We start from the raw sequence: 19,842 nt of genomic DNA on the forward strand, positions 1-19,842 counted from the left end.
GTTACAATGTTGGAGTATTTAGTTCAGTGGATAATGTGATCATCTGCATTTTAACTTCCAGCTGTTCTTTCGAAACCAAAGTTATGACTTTTTCTTGTTTTAATGACATTATGCATTTTAAGCTGTGAAATTGTTCATGTCACGGTTGTATCTGTCAAATCTGTTGTTGGTAAAGTGTCTTTTTAATTTCCAGGAATGTGCTTCCAGCCCCTGTTTGAATGGAGGCTCGTGTGTGGATCTCATTGATAAATATGCTTGCTTCTGTCCGGATGGCTACACAGGGAAAACCTGCATGAATGATATAGATGTCTGTAAAGAAGCCGCTTTTAATGTCTCACTCTGTTTTAATGGAGCCTCCTGCATCGACGGAGAAGGATCAAACTTTACATGCAGGTGAGTTGGACCATTCCTACAAGTATGTTATTGCTTTGATGAAAGGCCACTGAAACAAACTGAGTGAAGAAGGTGGATGTGGTAGCAGGTGTAATTTGCAAGCGTCACAAATGCACTGGTATAACGATCCAAACTTTTAAAAACGTAAAAAAAGTGTTTGTTATTCTCTAACTAAAAATAATGTCTCTCCAGAATGGTGCTGCTGCATGTGTTTGCCTTGGTATACAGCAGCGGGTTTGTTCAGTGAATCACATTAAAATCGCTGAGATGCAGTCATGATGAAGTGTATCTGAATTCAACGCGTGTGCAGTAAGTCTGTGCAGATTTGACCCAGCAGTCCCTTGGATGTATTGCAGTTAATCTCATGTCAAACCTTGTGCTTATGTGCTGCTATATGCTCAATGTCGTTATTTTATGTATGGCTTGTGCATTGGGTGCACTTTAAGATTCTTTGGACATCAAATTAGTCAACTATGGTACTTGGAACTTGTCTTTGGATTATTTAGATTCAGCAATCAGTCAAGATGTTTTGATTTGACTTATTTAAAGATAAAATAAATTCAAAGCATAGATATAGCTGTTGAATGACAGCAGGTTCCCATCTTGTGTTTTCGTGAGAAGATACAATGTTTTTATTTGCATTTACATTAGACTGACTGCAGGTCACCTTCTAAGAATGTTTTGTACATACCACATATGTTCCACATATGTTTTCCACTTGAATGGAGAGGTTTGATCGGGATAGCACTGACAAGTCTGCTGAAATATGAAATCAGTCAGGCAATGGATTCTATGCCAGACAACATCTGTAATACATGAATTACATTGTTTTTTTTAATTTATTTTTACATTCATGTGTTCCCTTTTTCGGCAAAAAAGGTCTAAAACTATGATCTTACTAAAATCGATTTATTTATTGAATTTCAAAAAAAATGTCGTGGTTATTCTGATATCCTGCATTGTTTTTTTTACATTGTTTTGCTTCTGTCAGTTTTTCTGATGTCACATATTCCCAAAGATGTTCACGGTCTGATGACTGTGAATTGGAAATCCATCCAAGTCAGCAGTTCCTTTGGCCTCAGGTAGTTTTGATGCATGATCAGGCTCATTGGCCATCTGGAAAATGACTTCTCTTCTGCAAAACCTAAAGCCAGTGGGGACGACATTTGCAGAATCGAGCGGTGCCTCTTTTTGCTCAAGCTGTAGCTCATCCTCTTCAGATCACCAGCACCGCAAAAGAAAAACAATTCCCACACCATGTATAGTACATTCTCACTTTCGTTACCTGTGGATTTTATGCACCGATATGTTTTATCCTCTTAACCTTCTTCTTGAGTTTAGGGGCAGCACCGACCGAAGCAGTTAAATGCATAAAATAACCACATCAATTTGTTTATTGCATCAAAGCGTTTTCACTTTGTCAGGAACTTTTATTTCAACAAAAAATTTTTTTTTTACTAAATTATGAAACGCTCTTGTTAAAATTATGACCTTTTGTGTTGTTGACCCAGTTATAATAATTAGAGCAAAGACTGAAATGACAAGTGCGGTGTCGACCAACACACTGAGAGTGAGCTTCAGGGACTCTCATTGTTATCCATTAACTTGCAGTCACCCACTGACCAAGAAAAAGGCCCAGAGGCTCACACCAAAAAAATTAAAACCAATATTTTCAGGGATAAGGAAGCCTAACAAGGTAACCAAGAGATGTGAAACAATTTGGAAGCTTAAAAAAAATGTTAAACCTTTTTTCAGCTGCAGCTGATCTAAGACACGGGTTAAAAAACGAACCGTTAACATAAGAGATGCTAATGCAAGAGGAAGGTTGAATAAGATCTCTAATTCAAAGGTTTAATATTAGTCTATGTAGGACATGGATGGTATTGAAACACCCCGTGTCAGAACTCCAAAGTACTTTTCCATTGGTTCCTCAATGTTTATTTGTGGATTTGTTTGATTCATTCTGAATATTCAGATGACAATGTGCTCGCTGGACTAATTGATTTCTATTTCTTTCTTAGAGAATCCCAGTTGTTTTTATATAGTACAGGAACTGTTGGGCTCTACAGAAAGTTTCTTATTTCTCTGTAGATGTAGACTTAGTCATTTGAAAACAATACATTCAAGTCCTTACGATTTATAAGAACAATATATATATAGCTTGAAACTATATGTTAATTCGAAGCAGCTCCTTAGTTTCAGTTTGAATTGAATCAGCTTTACTGATTTCCCTCCCTTTTTTCATTGCAGTCTTTTTTGAATAATATACTTCTTTGAAATAAGAAAATACTACTGACTAGTTGGTTTTTTCATAGGAATAAGGTAAACAGACAGTTTTAACAGATGCATTTTTAGGACCGACTAGAAGGAAGTGAAGGTGCTGCAAGAAAGCATCCTAATTTATGAAGTATGATGTGTTTTCTTAGCTGTCCACCAGGTTTCATGGGGGATTTCTGTGAAGTGGATGTTAACGAATGTTGCTCAGCTCCCTGCCACAACGGGGCCGTTTGCCAAGATCTTATTAATAGCTACGTCTGCCACTGCAGGTCAGGTGAGTCCGTCAGACATCCTGTGAGTTCCTCAATTTACTTAGAAATGAGGCAACCAAAGCAGCTTTTTTTTCTCCTTTTATACCACCTGTTTAATGAAAGCCCGGACAAGATTTATAAGATGGAGCCTTAATAGACAGTTTGTGAGTCAGTCCACTTTGCCCCAGATGTGTTAAAGTAGAGCTTCCCTTATGGAACATCTTAATCCTTAAAGAATGGCCATATTGGATTGAAATAGTCCACTTGCAGTATTACTAAAGGTTTACAATTCTCCCGCATAGCTTTTGTGCCTCAAAACCCATTCTCAGGTCATCTTCTTTTCTCTAGGGGGAAATTTGTAGACATATAGTACTAAGAAAGACAGTGAAAAAAGACGATGCGGTGTTGGCTCATTAAAATGTATGTGGCATCTTACTCTTTAGTGAAAGCCTTTTCTTGTCTTTGTATGTGTGTGTGAACCCCCAAAAAAGAAGCAAATCAATGTGGGAGAATCTGATTGATATTCACTTCAGATGGTGGAAGTGGGAGAGCCCGGGCTCACAACGGCACTCTGTGGGCTTTTGTTCCTGGCAGGTTGGACAGGCCTTCACTGTGAGGATGACATTAATGAGTGCCTTCCACAGCCCTGCAACCAGGGGATATGCATTGAGAATGATCCGGGATACGGCTACACCTGTTTCTGTCATCCTGGATTTGTGGTGAGGCTCCCCACCTTATTCCCCAACTCCTCGTCTTTTTTTTCTTCTTTTTATTAACCTTTTCCCTCTTGCACCCTCCAGTCTTAAATCCTCTCCTGGCACGTTCTTACTAGGTCATCAATTATTATATTCCCATTGTAGCAACATAAGATTCCTTAACTTCTGATATTACAAACAATTTACATGACTTTGGATAAAATATTGAACATTCTAAAATTAACCTTTAAACGTTTTTGAATCGTTAGTAATCAGATTTGATATATTTATGGTTTTGAAGTTTTAAAAAGCCTTTTATATAACCCCCTGCTCCCTACTTAATGCAAACGTAATTATTCAAATGTATCGTATTTAGCATCTCATTGTAGAGTTATGGGACACGGCTGTCTATTTTCCATACACAGGGGAAGAACTGTGAGCACAACTATGATGACTGCCTGTTGAATCCATGTCCAGAAGCGTTTTCCTGTGTAGATGGCATCAACAAGGTCAGCTGCCTGCCTCCCACTACGGATGCGGTTACCTTGGTGACTGTAGTCAAGGATTCCACTCGCGGCGCCACACCGGGGGTGCCAACACTCGACGTGGCGAAAGCGGCGGAGAGGGCTGCAGGTATGTAGTCGGGTAAATCCATTTTATGGTACTTTTTATACTTTATTACTTAAACTCAATTAAACTAATAGCTGCGAAAACTATTTCCTTCTCATTTAATGTTTTTTTCTTTATTTTTATTTTTTTTAGATTGCAGATTAATATCAAAGACATTAAAAACTCTGAAGTAACACAGCAAAGAACCCAATTATTTTAAATATTTTAGATTATTCAAAGTAGCCTCCTTTTACTTTGACACCTTTGTACACTCATGGCATTCTTTCAGTCAGCCTCATATACACACACACCTTATGAGGCTGACTGAAAGAATGCCATGAGTGAACAAAGGTGTCAAAGATTATATATTTATATATATATCTCAGGGCTGGCAAGTCAATGCAGTGTTATCGCTGTAACGCATTAATTGGCTCGGGATGGGCGTTGTCGCACGTCTCAACTAATGAGAGCATTTGGGGGCGGGCCTAAGACCACTGCAGCGCTCGCGTGAACCAACTGGTAGGGACAGAAAAATGGAGAAAGGCAGCAAACTGTGGACATTTCCATTTTAAATCTCTTCCAGGTGGCGCATTGGAAAGAACCAAAGTTATTTATAACCAGCATCACTGAAAGTGTTTTTTTAAATTTTGTTCCACACAAACAAACAATGATAACAGACTCTGACTTTCTCTGCCCAAGCACGAGCCTCTTGTCTCTCTGAGATTACTTTGTAGTGGTCCATACCGTTCTTTTGAGTTTCCTTTTTAAACCGTGGGTCCGGTGCCAATTATCTGTTTGGCAGCGAGAATTCTTTGGAAGTGAAAGGAAAGGTTCTTCTGCTGTTTCTACTTTTACTTAAGTAAAGGTTCTGAGTAAATACTTTTGAGTACCTACATATTCTGCTCGTTTAAGACGACTTCCTACTAATTGTGAAAGACGTGTGAAACTTCAAAGGCTGCATATGTTTAAGAAGTTGCAATTACGCATCAGTTCAAATTAGTTTCTCGAGTTCATGCTGCTTCTACATACTTTTGATGTTCACTTTCCTGTTTGAGTGCATTATTTTTTTTGGGGGGGGCAATCTAATATGGTTATGAATTATATTCATATAGTGCGAAACACCGACTCATTTGGAATAAGGAATGTGGCAGTGAATCAAGTCAAATTAATGTTTCTCAATCAAGTCTTAACCCCCATTACAGAACTGTTCCTTCAATTCACATAAAGTGTGCAAGAAAGTGACACCAAATTACATCCATCAATTTGTACTGATGGAGGTCCAGAGATTTCTTTTTCTTCTGGCGGATTACGAAGCCATCCTTCCTTTGCCCTTCCCACCAAACGGTTTTCCACAAGGTTTGCCAGTTTCGATTGAGAGGAGCTTTCAACTGAGCCGGTACTGCAAATGTGATTTTACAGCCTTTGGGACATAGAAAGCGATGATATATTAGGTTTGATTGAGAGATTGTGGTAATTTTGTACAGCTCTGGTGACAGAAAATCCTGTTAAAATCTAGTTTTGTATTGGCCACTAAAATCCCTCTTCTATTTCAGTTTGAGAACAGTAATTTGACAATGGTAGATCCAATCATTATTTGTTGCTATATCCTTTAACACTCAAATGAAGACCCTGAACACAATATGTTATACATTATTGGTGTTGGATTCAGTCGTCCATGTGAGGGGAGGAATTCGGAGCCCTGGGCAGATTGTTACTCTTTGACAGATGAGGTCTGTCTACCTTTGAAACTGCTCACGGAGCTGTAAAACAGACCTATTGAACAGAGACAAGCTTGAACCAATTCAGAGAGACACTCCGAAAATCACTTTGGGCCAAACATAATGGAGTTCTACCCGCTGCACCTGATCCAGCTCTCATCCAGTGCAGATTGCATTGGTTTGAAGAGGATTAAGACACAGGTGAAGAAAACAACAAAAAAACAAGCATGCACTGAAACATTTCTTTTCTCTTTTTACACATAGGTGCATAATCACAGTTAATACGTTTCAAAGCAAGGGGACCCAGAAACTCATACGTTTATCTAACTGGGTCACCATCTAAAAGAATGCAGTGCCCTTGGTGCTGCTTGAAATAGACTCTGACAGCGCTCCTTTAAACCCAAGATTGCTCCACAACCTTTGCAATAGTCAATTGGAATGTTTACATACGGGGGCCCGACGCACAAACTGACAGATCACCTTAAATATTGATCTGGTCAAAATGTTTTTATTTATTTATAACTAGTAGCTGCGTAACAATGATAACATATACAAATAACTCATTTTCAGGGCGTCTCCCCCCTCCGCCCCCCCAGCTCTAAACATTCAATGCTGAGCTCCCCAGTATTTCTGCTCTACAGTATGAGAGCTGATGGGTATCTGCAGAGGACACTGCTGGTGGAGGAAGGCTTACTGCGGCTAAGCCACAATTTGGTTGACTTTCCTTGGAGTGATCAGCACAGGTGAAGCTGTTATCTTCTGCTGCCATGTGTGGCAGGAAATAAATGACTTAAGCTCCTGAAATTCAAGTTGATGAGTAAGAGGTTGGTCCTTTTTTTTTTTTTTTTTTTAAACATGCAGCGCCTCTCTTGGGCCGGTCACCTGGTTGACCTTCAGTTTCACACGTGAGCACTTGTTCTGTCTATTGCTAATAAATGTTAGCGTTCCTGTTGGGGAATAATTTAACAGTATGCATGTAACCGTTTTGATGTATTTAGTGAATCAGCTGGTGAGTCATAATGACGTCCAAATGTTGTTCACAGTTCGGTTAAGAATATTCACTGAAAAAAGCTCCTGTAGCTGAAGTAAAAGTTGACATTTTAGCTGCACTTGATGTGCTGTTTTCTCGTGTACAGTAGCTGTCATTCCTGTCCCCTGACAACCAGACAAAGACGTAATTACACAATATTGTTAAATGGACATATTATATTTAGGATTTCATTCCACTGTGTATGTCAGCAGTGGAACCATTTTATCCAAATCTTCCTACATCACATGTCCTGAATGTAAGATCTTTTAAAGGTAAAGGGGTCCTAAGAAGGTCCTCACCAGTGTTTTATCTCTGTCCTGTGACAAGTTCAATCTGTTAACTCTGAAATAAATCAGGGAGGAAAGAGAACTTACGTCCTGCCTTTTTTTTAAATAAATGGGACATTAAGTCTACACCAATTACATCTCGTTCCCCAAACTCTATCCTCCTATTAAGGTATCTTAAGCTTGTATTTTTCCAATTATATTCTTCAAGGGAAATGTCTTGTGCTTTAACCTTTTGCATAAAGTCTGTGCTGCATCATTGTACGCCACCTTTCCAAGTAACATTAAATATGACTTATATCTTTTATGGACATGTAATAGGACCCAAATTAAATCTAAAATGAAAGATTTATATCAAGGAATTTTGTACTGTGACAAGGTTTTCCCTCCTATTGAAACCAGAAAAGCTTTTGAGCTGGATCCAGTAGTGATGACGACGAACATGTTTTTTTTTTTTGTCAGGGGATTGTCCTCAAAGTATTGGTCGCGTTGCTCTCCTTAAGACGTGGGGGTATTTAGGTTACCTTGTTTGTCAGATCAAAGCGGGTGTAACCCTTTGGGAACAAATATTGATAAAGGTTCTAATTTGCTGCCGCGCGATTTAATTATGGCAACAACTTAAAAGCAGTTTTGCTGAATTTTCGAATGTACTGATTTTTCTTTTGGATAACCGCAAACAGACGGGTGCCTCCAGTAATGCTTTTCACTTTAACAGCCTCTCGGTTTGACTTTTCTTCAGCAAATTGCACTGCTTCCTTTCAGATGGGAAATACATTGAGCATGGGCGCCCCTGATGCTCGCCTCCAATTGCAGTCTGTGCTTCCCCAAATAAGCTTGCGGCCACTGGAACTTTAACTGAAATATTCCGTAATCGCCCATTCTCATGGTTAATATGAACCCCGTCATTCCACTATGAAATGAGGCACGTAATGCACGTGTATGAATACGTTCATTTCGGCCAAGATTGCTCTCCCGCCTAATGTACGGTCATTTGCATGCTTCACATCTTTTTGGCAACCAACACTTTTTACAGTATGCCTGTAAAGAGAGCATGAGGGGCGAAAAAACTCTGAGGCTACTAAGAGCTTTTAAATCAAATGAATACTTATCTACTTTTTTTGCTTCCCACACGATCGCCTGCGCTGTAGATGTGTCACTTTAAGCTGTCAGTGTTTTTGTCGGCCACATTTTACATTTTACACAACATGGCTGAGGAACGTTGAGTGAACTGGATTTCATATATTCTTATTATTTTGAATAATAGAATGATGCTGGCTGTGTTTTATCCCCAGTACAACTATAAACATAATCATTTTGCACAAGTCATTTCAAGCTATTTAAGTGTGCCGGTGACGTGGCCTAATGAACTAAACAATTTGAACCAATCCAAATGAAGAAATAAAACCGCATAAGATTGCCACATTTGGATACCAAGAGAATATGATCACTTTGTACATATTTAATTCGAAACAGAACAATTCATTTTGAATACAAAATTGATTTAGATTAATACGTTATCTGTATAATATAGAATTGGATTCTGTTCATTAAATATTTTGATTATTTAGCAGTGACTTGTTTGTTTGGCAGTTAATCCTGTGGGTGAAGGAGTTCCTTCTCACGCCATTGCGTTGTAATAAAACTCAACAACATTATTACTTGGGAGAGTTTAGCGGGAAACAACTGCCTATCAAAACAAATCCCAAAACCACCATGTATTTGATAGCTGACTATGGTGAATGTTGACCTGCGTTAGCAGATGTGTTTTGTTGCCGGAAATATGATTGTAAAGGGTTGTTGAATGGCTTAAGCAGGCAGCTGCTTTACTTGCTTCACCCCGTTTCAACCTTTTGTTACTTAAACCAACTCAAATCCCCCTCGAGGCAAGTCAGCTATTTTAGTTTTTTCGTTTGGTATTCCAGAGGGAAGTCTAGCATTTGACTTGTGGCTTGACCGATTACATTCTAGGGCTATAACCTGCCTCACCGAAAAGCAGAGGAGGCCATGTAAGGTTAAGAAGCTTTGTTTCATTTATTTAATGATTTAAATATTTAAGTTTCAGCAGCTGTGATGAGGTCTTGTCTTGCACGTGTAGACCGGCCAATAGGAACACTTGAAAAGAGACTTAAGACAATGTTGTTTTCTCTGTCAATTTCAATTACAATATGCCTAAACGTTATGGTATTTCTTACCAATGCTGTATTTATTTTATCAAATCTCTAATGTATTTTATATACTGTAGGCATAATGGCACCCATGGGAAGTAAAATAAAGAGTATTGTTAGTCCAGTTAACAGTCACTAACTATTTAACTAAATATAATCAACCGTAATGCCAAAATAGTTTTTTACCCATTTTCGCAGATGGATGTGGAGAAAACATGGAGAAAATTATCCTTACCTAACTTTATTTAAACAAAGTGTTTTCCACAACCGATTTTAGAAGGATTTTCCCTGTGAATCCTTTTTATTCATGTATTCTTCAGCCATAAACACAGTAGAGGATCACAACAAAGTAGTATCAGCTGCACAGTAACAAAACCAACAAAAGTCCATGTTGAAGCCTCCGTGGCAACAAGCATCAGCCCTGCTCATGTGTCCTTAGCTGGACTACATTTTTACTAATTGCGAGCTTCCCTTGTGAACGTCACCCTGTGCACTGACCTCCATGTGAACGAGCGCAGAACCTTTTTTGAGACCTTTTACCCAATTTTCTGCTTTCTATATTTTTGTATTTCCCAGATTCCAGCTACATTCAGTACTTTGGGAATTCATACATGGAGTTTGACGGCATTGACCTCGGCGAACTCAATAACGTTACTTTGAGATTTCAAGCTCAAGTAACCCACGGAACTATACTTTATGTGGACCAAGGACCCGCTAACCAGGATTTCTTTTTCATGAAACTATTTATCCTGGATGGAATCCTGCAGGTAATCACTCGTCTTATATAGTTATTATGGATGATTGTATACTAGTTATGTAATCACTGCATTCATGTATAAGGCAATGACTCTTGCACGGTTTCTTTCAGTACCAATTCTGCTGCAGCGACAAGGAAGAGGTTGCTTGGATTAATACATACATTCACGTCAGTGATGGCAAGGTTCACATTGTTAATATCAGGTATGTTCCACTGCAATGTGTTTCTTTTTTAATTATTTATACCTCTGAATTGATCAATTAAATCTGCATGTTAGAGCTTTTTCATTTACAGGTTTTATTTCCACACGTCACATCAACCCAGATGTAATGTGTTATGGATCTCCTTTATCAACATTTCTTTTTCTTAAAAAAGAAAAAGAGGCACATTAACAGTACGCTACTTACAGAGTGAAAAATACGAAATGTGATCAAATAGTGTTAACATCTCAGGTGGTACTAACTTGATCCTCGCTGATCCACCCATTTCAAGTGGGCCAGGCCTTTTTGTAGAAAAGGGCTTTAACTAATTCCGGGGGAAGCTATATAATTGGCAGGAATCACCAGACTGCGAATGTAGATGTTATTACAAATGAGCAAATGGGCTTACATTTTAAAGAACTAAAGCAAACGTCAGAATGTGCCTATTAAAATGCATTAGTGATCACAGACCATGTTTTATTGGCCGTTCTAAAGTCTTCATTTGCAGTTTTTCATTACGAAAAGATTAACAAGCAAGAGCCAAGCACAAAATCAATGTTTAAATGATTTAAAGTGAGGCTGTGGCCCCTTTAGTTATATTGTTCCTAAGCTCATGAGCAATCTTGCTGCCGGTCCTCTCCATTATGTCCTGACATAAGAAAAATGTGGTTCAGTTTCGAGTCGCAAAGTTTATTGTCTATGAGATGGAAGCTGAAACAAAGCGGCTTAAATTCAACTCACACCAAATAAGTTTACTTTGTATTTGAGGGGAGAGGATTCATCGTCGCAAAGAGGCCTTTTTATCTGTTCTGTGTGAGCGGACTAAATCATTTATAAAACAACATTCTGTTTTGTTAGACTCACCTAAAAAATGAATACACAGAGAATGACATGCATTACGGGTATTCTGAAGATTACGTTTTTCGAAGAAAAAAAAGTACTGAAGGTGATTTTGAACACACTGTAGCAAAGGTGAGCAGGTGATCTCCTGTGGAAACGAGGCTGATTGTAAAGGTTGCCTCATGTTTCTTGGCAGAACGCTGCACTGCCCTAAATATGCGGGTGCGGCTACGGAGGCCAATCAAATCGAAGGGGTGGCGAGGCTCCACCCCTGTTTTTTTTTGTGTGTGTGTTTTTTTTTTTCTGCTGTAAAAATACAACAGCAGTACGAATCAATCATAATGTTCTGCACCGACCCCTTGGAGACATTGCAAGAAAGAGAGCTGTCATAACCAGAGGGTCGGGAGAATGGAAAAATGGTTCCTGGTGTCACAAAGCAAATTCTTTGTAATTGTCTGACGGCCGAGTCCGTCCATCTTTGTCCGGTTTGACCCAGAGCTACGGCGCCGCGGCCATCCTCAACGTCACCGCCTAACTCATTATAGACTTTTAATATATCTTCCCCGTCAACGGCGCTTTTCAATATGTTAAATAGAAACCCAGTGGGGCTGACTTCTCAAGGACGTTGAGCACAGTGCCCTCTGGCTGCCGGCCAGGCCGCCGTGGCAGACTGCTTCTGAATTAACCGCCTCTCCACGCTGGCTCTCGAGGAAGGACTTGTGCAGCTCCGAGTGTTTAGCCGCCATATGCAACAGCGTTGGGAAGCACAGCGCTTAACAAATCAGACTAGATTGCGGAGCTCGTAACTTCCACTCAGGTGTCGAGAGACACCGGAGAGGAGACGTGAGCCTCGGGTGGCCCGAGGGTCCTCGAGCTGAGGATGTGTTAGTCCAGAATCTGTACTTGGGTAATTATCAGTTCTCCCCTGTTGTTTGGAAGTGAAGAATCGGTTTCTGGAATCCATGAATGGCTGTTGCGTGGGTCCGAATGAGTTTGGGGAGGACAGGAAACCCAACCGGAGGACAGCGGTCGCACCGCAAAAGGATTAGTGATCAATTTATTTTTAAACCGAGTGTACAAAACAATTCCACTTATGTAACTTGTACGTTTTAAAATCCCAGCATCTCTGCACGCTCTACGGCCCAAACCACTGTGATGAGATAGTGTTTATAAATGCAATGATTTATGCAACGTGAAGTTGTTTGTCTCTGTAGCAGAAGTTCAACTCAGACGCCTTTCTCCTGAACTTAGAGTCTGAAAGTGCTTTTTTTATAGTCGCAAAATGCTAAACTTGATTTCTTGAAAGGAAGTTATTCTCAGACACTACAGCACATGGATATTGTTATTACTGAATACATGGTGATACGTTTCTATAGAAGGAGAACATAGTCATGTTATTAACAATGTTTGCTTGCTGTTTGTTTGACGTGTCCATGCTATTTTACAGACAACACCTGACTCCTTGTGAGGCAGAGCTCACCCTTTCTGGTCATGAGAAAATCCGAATTACGGCGAGTAATTACTGGGTGGGAAACATCATGATAAGAACAAACCACGTCTTCATAGGTGGCCTGCCACAACATCTACCCAATCAGGTACAATTTGCAACTATTCGTCTATTAACTATCTACGTTAATAAAAAGCTTCTTAAAACACGCATATCCGTCGAAGTTACATGAATCATTCATAGAACAAAAGAAGGAAGAAACTACCTAATTGTCCAAAACATGTTTTTCCCTTAGAGAGCGAAACCTTTCTTCAACTACACGGGCTGCATTGAAGTAATTGAAATCAATAAAAGGAGGAGCTTTTATATAGCTGATGCCATTGCCGGCAGCAACGTAGGCCGATGCAGGTAAAGTGAAATTCTCCATCATGAGCTTCTCTTTTCACTTTCATTTTCACATTTGTAGTTTTTTTTTTTGTCAGCAAAACAAGGTTTTTAGTTCTCCTGGTCTCATACATTAGAAATCCCTTTAACCTTTTTTTTCAAATTAATTACTTAATTAAGTACATACACATGCTTGTCTTGTTTGATCTGATGCCAGTGATGGAAATCCACACTTATTGTTATAAGTAATACTACAGTTTGCCTATCAGTCTGTAACTGTTATATCAAATTGGTCTATTATGTAAATGACTGTTCTACATATCCTATATATTGAGTATTTCTGGCAGCAAATGAGTTTAATTCATATCTTCAGGCTTAAAAGCAAAAAAATAAAATGCTCAATTTGATTTTTGACCCACTTCAACAACTACAAACTAACATTTTACAGAGACACTCATGTCATCGAAGCCTCAACGAGAAGCTCTTCAAACTGGACAACTCGACCCACAAGCTTTGACACAGTGAACACAACAACAACAACAATTGTGGCTCCCACACAAAGAGCGAAATATCCTCTGCAGGAAACTAAAGTTTGCCACAACAGTCTTTGCCGCAACGGAGGAACATGTCATGAGCTGCAGCTGCCTGGCGGAGCTCTGCCTTCCTGTCACTGCCTGCTTCATTTCTCTGGCGCATACTGTGAGAAAGGTATGCATGGATGTTTACCGAAAGATTGTTACACATTTTTTAGGAGAGCCTCAACACTCGACGTAACATCGGAACATTAATCCATTGAACACCATAAACTTATATTGATGTATATAAGCGGTGGTATGTGTGCAGGCGAGCGAGCAGCCTCCGCGACCTCCATAGTTGCATTATGAACAGCCAGCCAACAAATTAAGTTGTTTAATATGTGCTGAGCCTCTTTGGCTAATAGGTTTCACTACCACGGGAAAATAGAGTGAGTCGCATTAGGAATTTTTGAGCGATGTGAATTATTCAGGATGCGATTAAAAAAAAATGAAAGATCCATATAAGCAGCTTGAAGCGTCGCCGGGTGTCCATGTTCACCTCCGGCGCTCGTTGAGAATGAGAACGCGACCTTGTAGCGCCCGCTCAGCGTTGGGCTACGTTCTGTTTGTAAGCCCCAGATATCCCTGTACAACGAACATCGCTTCCTAAATATATATTTATTTTGTACCACCCGCTCTGACACACCAAGAAGACAGCAGCGCTAGACAGTTTTTTTTTTTCTTCTCGGTGCACTTACAATGTGCCACCTGCCATCCCTGATGTGCTCTGGCGGTGCAGGAAACAGCATCCTGTATTTTCCTGCTTAGGCATTCTCTTTCAGTGACAACATCAGTAACACAACAGGTGTAAATGAATTGGTTGTGGGCTTGATACAACGAGCCAAGTTGCTCAGTTGTGTTAGTCGAACTACAGTATATAACTAATAATAAAAATAAAGTGTAATGAATAGATCTTTGAGCTTTATCTAGTCAGATATAATTTGCAATCATCAGCATATCTGGCCAACTTCTACCTACAGTAGTGAATTTCATTTATTTTTAAGGCTAGTATGTCACTTGTGAGGCGCTATATGAAATGATTAAAGGTTATGCAGTGATCTGGATAGTGAAGTCTACGATGTTTCCACACTTGATGTTACAATCGGCTCCCGGCGAGACGAAGGAGCATATGAATCCTAACTAATATACATATATGACACTAGATTTGAGGTGATTGAGAAAAGCAGACTAACACTTCCATTGTGTAGTATTTCCTCAGTGTTGAATCTTTTAAAGGAAACTATCAGATTTCAGGATAATGCTAGACATTAAGTAATGAAGTGAAAACTATCTTTTTTTTTTATAGGTTTTCTGCCACTTTCATCTTTGTAAGCTTCCCCACGAGCAAAAACGGAAACCTTTTCACGTCCTAATTCCTAGAGCATTGCACTAACAATTGTCCGCTTTTTGGGGTTTTAAAAAGGAGATTGATGGAAGCTACCATATGTGCTGCATGTTTTACACCTGGGGAATAATGTAAGCTATGGAAATTCTTATTTGTATTTCAGTTTCAACAATGAAAAGTGGATTGATCTTTTACCCCGTAACGGGATTGAGGCCGATGGCATAATGTTGTGTTTACAGAGCACATGGAAATTTGACACGAGCCGACGTTAACATGGCTTTAGCAGCCTGATTTTTGACACCTTGTGTTCTAAAATGCTAATTTACAGTTGTTGACGTAATCTACTGAAATGTGATCTGTATCTCCGCCCACTTGAACAAGAAATTATGGGATTTTAAGGACCCATTCGAGACCGCTATGGCCGTCTTACATGGTCTATATGCTGCTGTGCTAAGTCAGGTATTAAAGATGTTTCGCTCAAAGTCTAAACATTTAGTAGAGACTCCATCATTCATTCGTTTATTTATCAACATTGGAACCAGTTGGGTTCACAAGGTTAATTAGAATTGTGCCTCAAAGTATTACCACAAATGACTGCAGCATATTTGCAAGGACATCTGCGTGACAACGTCCAAGCTTTCTGATTAGAAATTAATTTTGCTAAGCCATAACCTGACTATATGATGCATGCTAATTCAATATATAAAGAAACCCCCACCACCATAACTATATTTTCAGAATGTGGTAACGTACCTTCCATGACCCTGAAATAACCTGCTTATCCTCTAACTTGCCACATAAAATGTTTCCTCTAAATACCAGCAGCCGCCTTTTTAGAGTAATTTCTGCGTTTTTTTTCGGAGTAATTTCTGAGTTTGAGTCATTTCTCCTCCTCCTCTCAGGTTAACAGAGTGCAGTCTCGTATGAGCACCCATCGGGCGATGCACTTTGCAAAACTAGTTCTAATAGCAGGCAGACCGGGTCCAGAGGCTTACATGCTGACAGTCTGTGAATGTGTCAACTTTGACGGGTGACAACCTCGTCTTCACATCTTATTGAATTAAGAATAGGCATAAGAGAAGAATAAAGCCCCCACTCTCGAGTTAATTATAGATGTGTCAACCTAGCCAGTGACTAATGATGTCTTGTTTGTGTCCTAGATGAAACGCTGACATGTCATTGTACGCTGTAGTATCTAAGGGAAATAGCAGGATGCACGTTAGTCTGCAGCCTGTCGTTGTTAAAGAAGATTTAATCTCCTACTGATGTTGTTAATGTTACTACATGTTCTAAAATGTAGCCTAATAGTAGATCATTTGTCTTGATATATATTAAAGGACATAGATAAGCGATTTAAGTGCTGCAGTTACTTTAGCTGCAGCTGAATATTTTTACACATACAAAACATGCAATGCATTATTCTAAAACTGCTCTAGTTTCTACTATCAACGTATTCAGTCAACGTATCGGTTCAAATTAGCTTCATCTTGATTGCCGAGTGTTTCAAATACCTGTTTATGCAACAGAAACCATCTTAAAATATTTTACCAGCATTATTGAGGCCATTTTATGTGTAATTTTAATTTCGATGTAGTTTTGGTTTTATTGTGCACTTAGGAGAATCAACGCCTCCTGAGGAAAATATGTCACTTTAACTGCAAAATGCTTTCCTTTGTTGACCTGCTGGTCTCCAGCTGCAGTTTGCTACTGAGCAGGTAGCATAACGTGTGTTATTAGAACATTTTGCAGCAAATCGCTGCCTGCTGTTGACAAACTATTGTTTAAGAGGGTGAAGGTCAAACGGCAAAAAAAAGTGAGACTTTTTTAGCTCATTAAAGTTGATGGAAGCTGCAGATTTGGGGGATAGTTCCCTGCTGGTTCATCACTGTGGCTGATCCCTTTCACATCATACTTAATAAATTGTAAAATATCAATCATAGACAATGTGGAGTGCAAGACGTACAGTATGACCCTTCATTGAGGTTAGATTCACAACACAAAGGCAATAACAAGGACTGGTAAGCGTGTAACTCCCTGCTGTGTGGCGGTAAAACAAAATAACAAGCCTGTCTCAGAAAGTATCACAAGACCCAAACACATTTAACAAATCACCACATCGGCCGAATCTCAATCTCACAACTGTTTACTGTTGTTTTTTTCTGGCTTTTTTGAGCACATGATGACTGTCAGACCTTAGTTGGCATCTTGCGCTTGGCCTGTAAATAGGAAGCTTGGCATGTGCGAGCCTGGGACTCCTGCTCCGTTATGTTTGCACCCCGGGGCTGCACCTCTGGTGGGAGTCGTACCTGAATCCAGGCCAGAGCCACGTGGGTGAGTTGGTATTTGACGTCGGGCAGCCGAACTCTGTTCATCTGGGCATGTCAAGAGATTTAAGCTCTGATAAATTGTCTCTCCAAAGAAGAGGTAGGTCGTGGACCTTGCCAAAGACATTCTGTCGAGTATGTAAGCATTCAATTGAAAGCTAAGTGATCAAAAAAATTAGTTGGGGAGTAAATGGCTGTGAGGTATGCCAGTAGGCGAGAGAGAGGAAGCCAGTGAGGCACTAAATTATTCAGACTTGGGCTGCATTGATCATGACCTCCTTTTACGGCTCATTACCTTATGTCCTTACTTCTCGTATACTTGAAAGTTGAGAGCACAGTTTTGTCCTATTTATGTCTTTTCAGTAACTTTTAACTAACGGCGACATAAATCCAAATATGATTGTGTGCGTTCTTTTTTTTATGATTTAAAGCGTAATTATATTTTGGTGAAAGTTATTTAAAAATCTGGCTCTGTCAAATAATGTGATTCTAAATTCTCTTTTTTCACATTTTTTTAATTGAGCATTTCTAATAGTATACAACAGTAATAACCTATATTATTTTACAAAGCAAAACTTTGTGTATTCACAACAGCAAAATGAGAAGATGTGGTATTTAACTGAATGCAGCCTTTTTTTATTAATTTTTTTTATTAATGAAAATATCGCCCGAAGTTGGCTGGGATGGACTCCAGCCCCCCCGCGACCCTGTGTGCAGGATAAGCGGTTTGACAATGGATGGATGGATGGATATTAATGAAAATGAAATAACACAACTGAATTGGTCCTTTTTGCAGGTAATGCCTTCATAGATCAGGACCTGAACAAATCATGTAAATTCAGTGAGGAAAAACAACAAAAACATGTTGTTTTTTAAAGCAATCAGAAAACACTACTTTTTTTTTCTTCTTTTTTTTAAGGCTGCAAATATTTGCAGCTTTTGTTTGACATTAATGGGACCCGATAAGGGGTTGTCTGCTTACTGCTTTGCCAACACCATGCCAGCTCTTTTTGCTGTAATTGCTGATGCCTTTCGAAATGAGCCAGCTCAATCTGCCTTTCAAAGATATTGCCAACAAGCATTACTAGATTGACTCATTATTATCAGCCCAACATAAAAAGCTCCTGCTACAACAAAACACATTTGGTATTTTTTTCTTTTTGCTCAGCCATGACTCTTACAGAAAGAGTTTAAGAGTCATCCACTCAAGCGTCTGAAAGTGTCTGGGCACACAGATTTTCACGTAACGTATAACTAATAATTATTTTCTGGTTCTCCTTGTTTCTATGAATAAATCTGTTCTACTGTTCAACAGATGTGCCTGACTCAAGCAGTCCTACAGTAAATAATAACCGAGCAGCAGCCTCTCTTTGACTGTTCAATAGTAGCTTGTAGCATAAAACTGATCAGTTAAGCATGCATACAGTCGCTTTTTTTTATCAGTAATGTAAGGATTTAACTCACTTTTCTCTGTCTATTTAAATGCACTTTATTAATTTGTATTTTTTTCCCCCTGTAGATACCACAGTATATATACCCTCATTTGATGGAACATCTTATTTGGAGCTGCTGCCTGTTTCATCCCTTCTGCAGCCTTTTGATGCCAGTAATAATATCTCTGCTACTGTCAAGGACACCATTGTTATTCTCAATATGACAGTGAAAACACGATCTACGCAGGGCACCATCCTCTACAGTGAGTACACCGTCTCACTAAAGCAATCTCGCTTGGCATCTGCAATATTAGAGGTATACAGGTGATCTATAAAAGTAATTTTATAATCATATTATTATCAATTATAATATTTAGTAATAATGATGATAATCTAATCATTATTGTTGTAGCTCAAAGTGTGTAAATGTTCTGGCAAGATCCCGTTTATTCATTTCATTGAGAGTAATCCTGTATTAATATTGCATCTTTGATCCAAAGCCTGCTACTAAACGACCAAGGTAGAAACTACTTGAAATAGTTAAAGGGATTGTTCAATATTTTGAGTGATACGATAAGATTGATACCACTTTGCACATCTTCAAAAACATAAGACTGTTGTATGACATTTAAAGATAAATGTCATATCCTGCCATGTCATATGGAGTAAAATGATTGTCTGTTGTGATGTAAGCCCCTCAAAATACAATAATTCCACTACACGTTGTGTAGACATGTTATAAATAAGGGACATTTTCTCCCCCTTTTGTTATTGTCAGTTAGTCATTTAGCATAACTGATAAATAAATTCTACATACAATAATCAGTCTGTGCTTTGTCCTCAGCCTCTGATTACATTAAACATACAATGTTGTTTCTAGCGAGGCTTGCCAACAGTTATCATGCCGTAGAAAAGGCAGGAGGAAAAATAAGAGAACCTTATGTATGAAATCTGAATAAATCAAATAAACTCCAATAACGCAACAAAATGAGGATTACACAAAGGATGACATAAAGAGTTGAGCAACTGCTTGTGGTTGTTTGGGTTTAGTATAAAACACATATCAATGCCAAATATTAATGTCAAAATCAATGGACTGATCACCTGGAGCCACC

The 19,842-nt window shown here is 39.1% G+C and overlaps 1 protein-coding gene across 1 annotated transcript in view; it reads left to right on the forward strand.

Annotated features, from left to right (window-relative positions):
* eys (EGF-like photoreceptor maintenance factor) overlaps window positions 1–19,842 on the forward strand; it is a 122,658-nt gene that overhangs the window by 62,188 nt on the left and 40,628 nt on the right. Inside the window, exons 31-40 of the mRNA XM_040177902.2 lie at window positions 194–393; window positions 2,820–2,944; window positions 3,516–3,640; window positions 4,042–4,249; window positions 9,999–10,189; window positions 10,291–10,382; window positions 12,667–12,814; window positions 12,962–13,074; window positions 13,499–13,758; window positions 18,814–18,990. Of these exons, the coding sequence (XP_040033836.2) occupies window positions 194–393; window positions 2,820–2,944; window positions 3,516–3,640; window positions 4,042–4,249; window positions 9,999–10,189; window positions 10,291–10,382; window positions 12,667–12,814; window positions 12,962–13,074; window positions 13,499–13,758; window positions 18,814–18,990 (1,639 nt within the window). The remainder of the gene's footprint in view (window positions 1–193; window positions 394–2,819; window positions 2,945–3,515; window positions 3,641–4,041; window positions 4,250–9,998; window positions 10,190–10,290; window positions 10,383–12,666; window positions 12,815–12,961; window positions 13,075–13,498; window positions 13,759–18,813; window positions 18,991–19,842) is intronic.

This window comes from Gasterosteus aculeatus, chromosome 6, assembly GCF_964276395.1.
Source record: "Gasterosteus aculeatus chromosome 6, fGasAcu3.hap1.1, whole genome shotgun sequence".
Lineage (NCBI taxonomy): Eukaryota > Metazoa > Chordata > Actinopteri > Perciformes > Gasterosteidae > Gasterosteus > Gasterosteus aculeatus.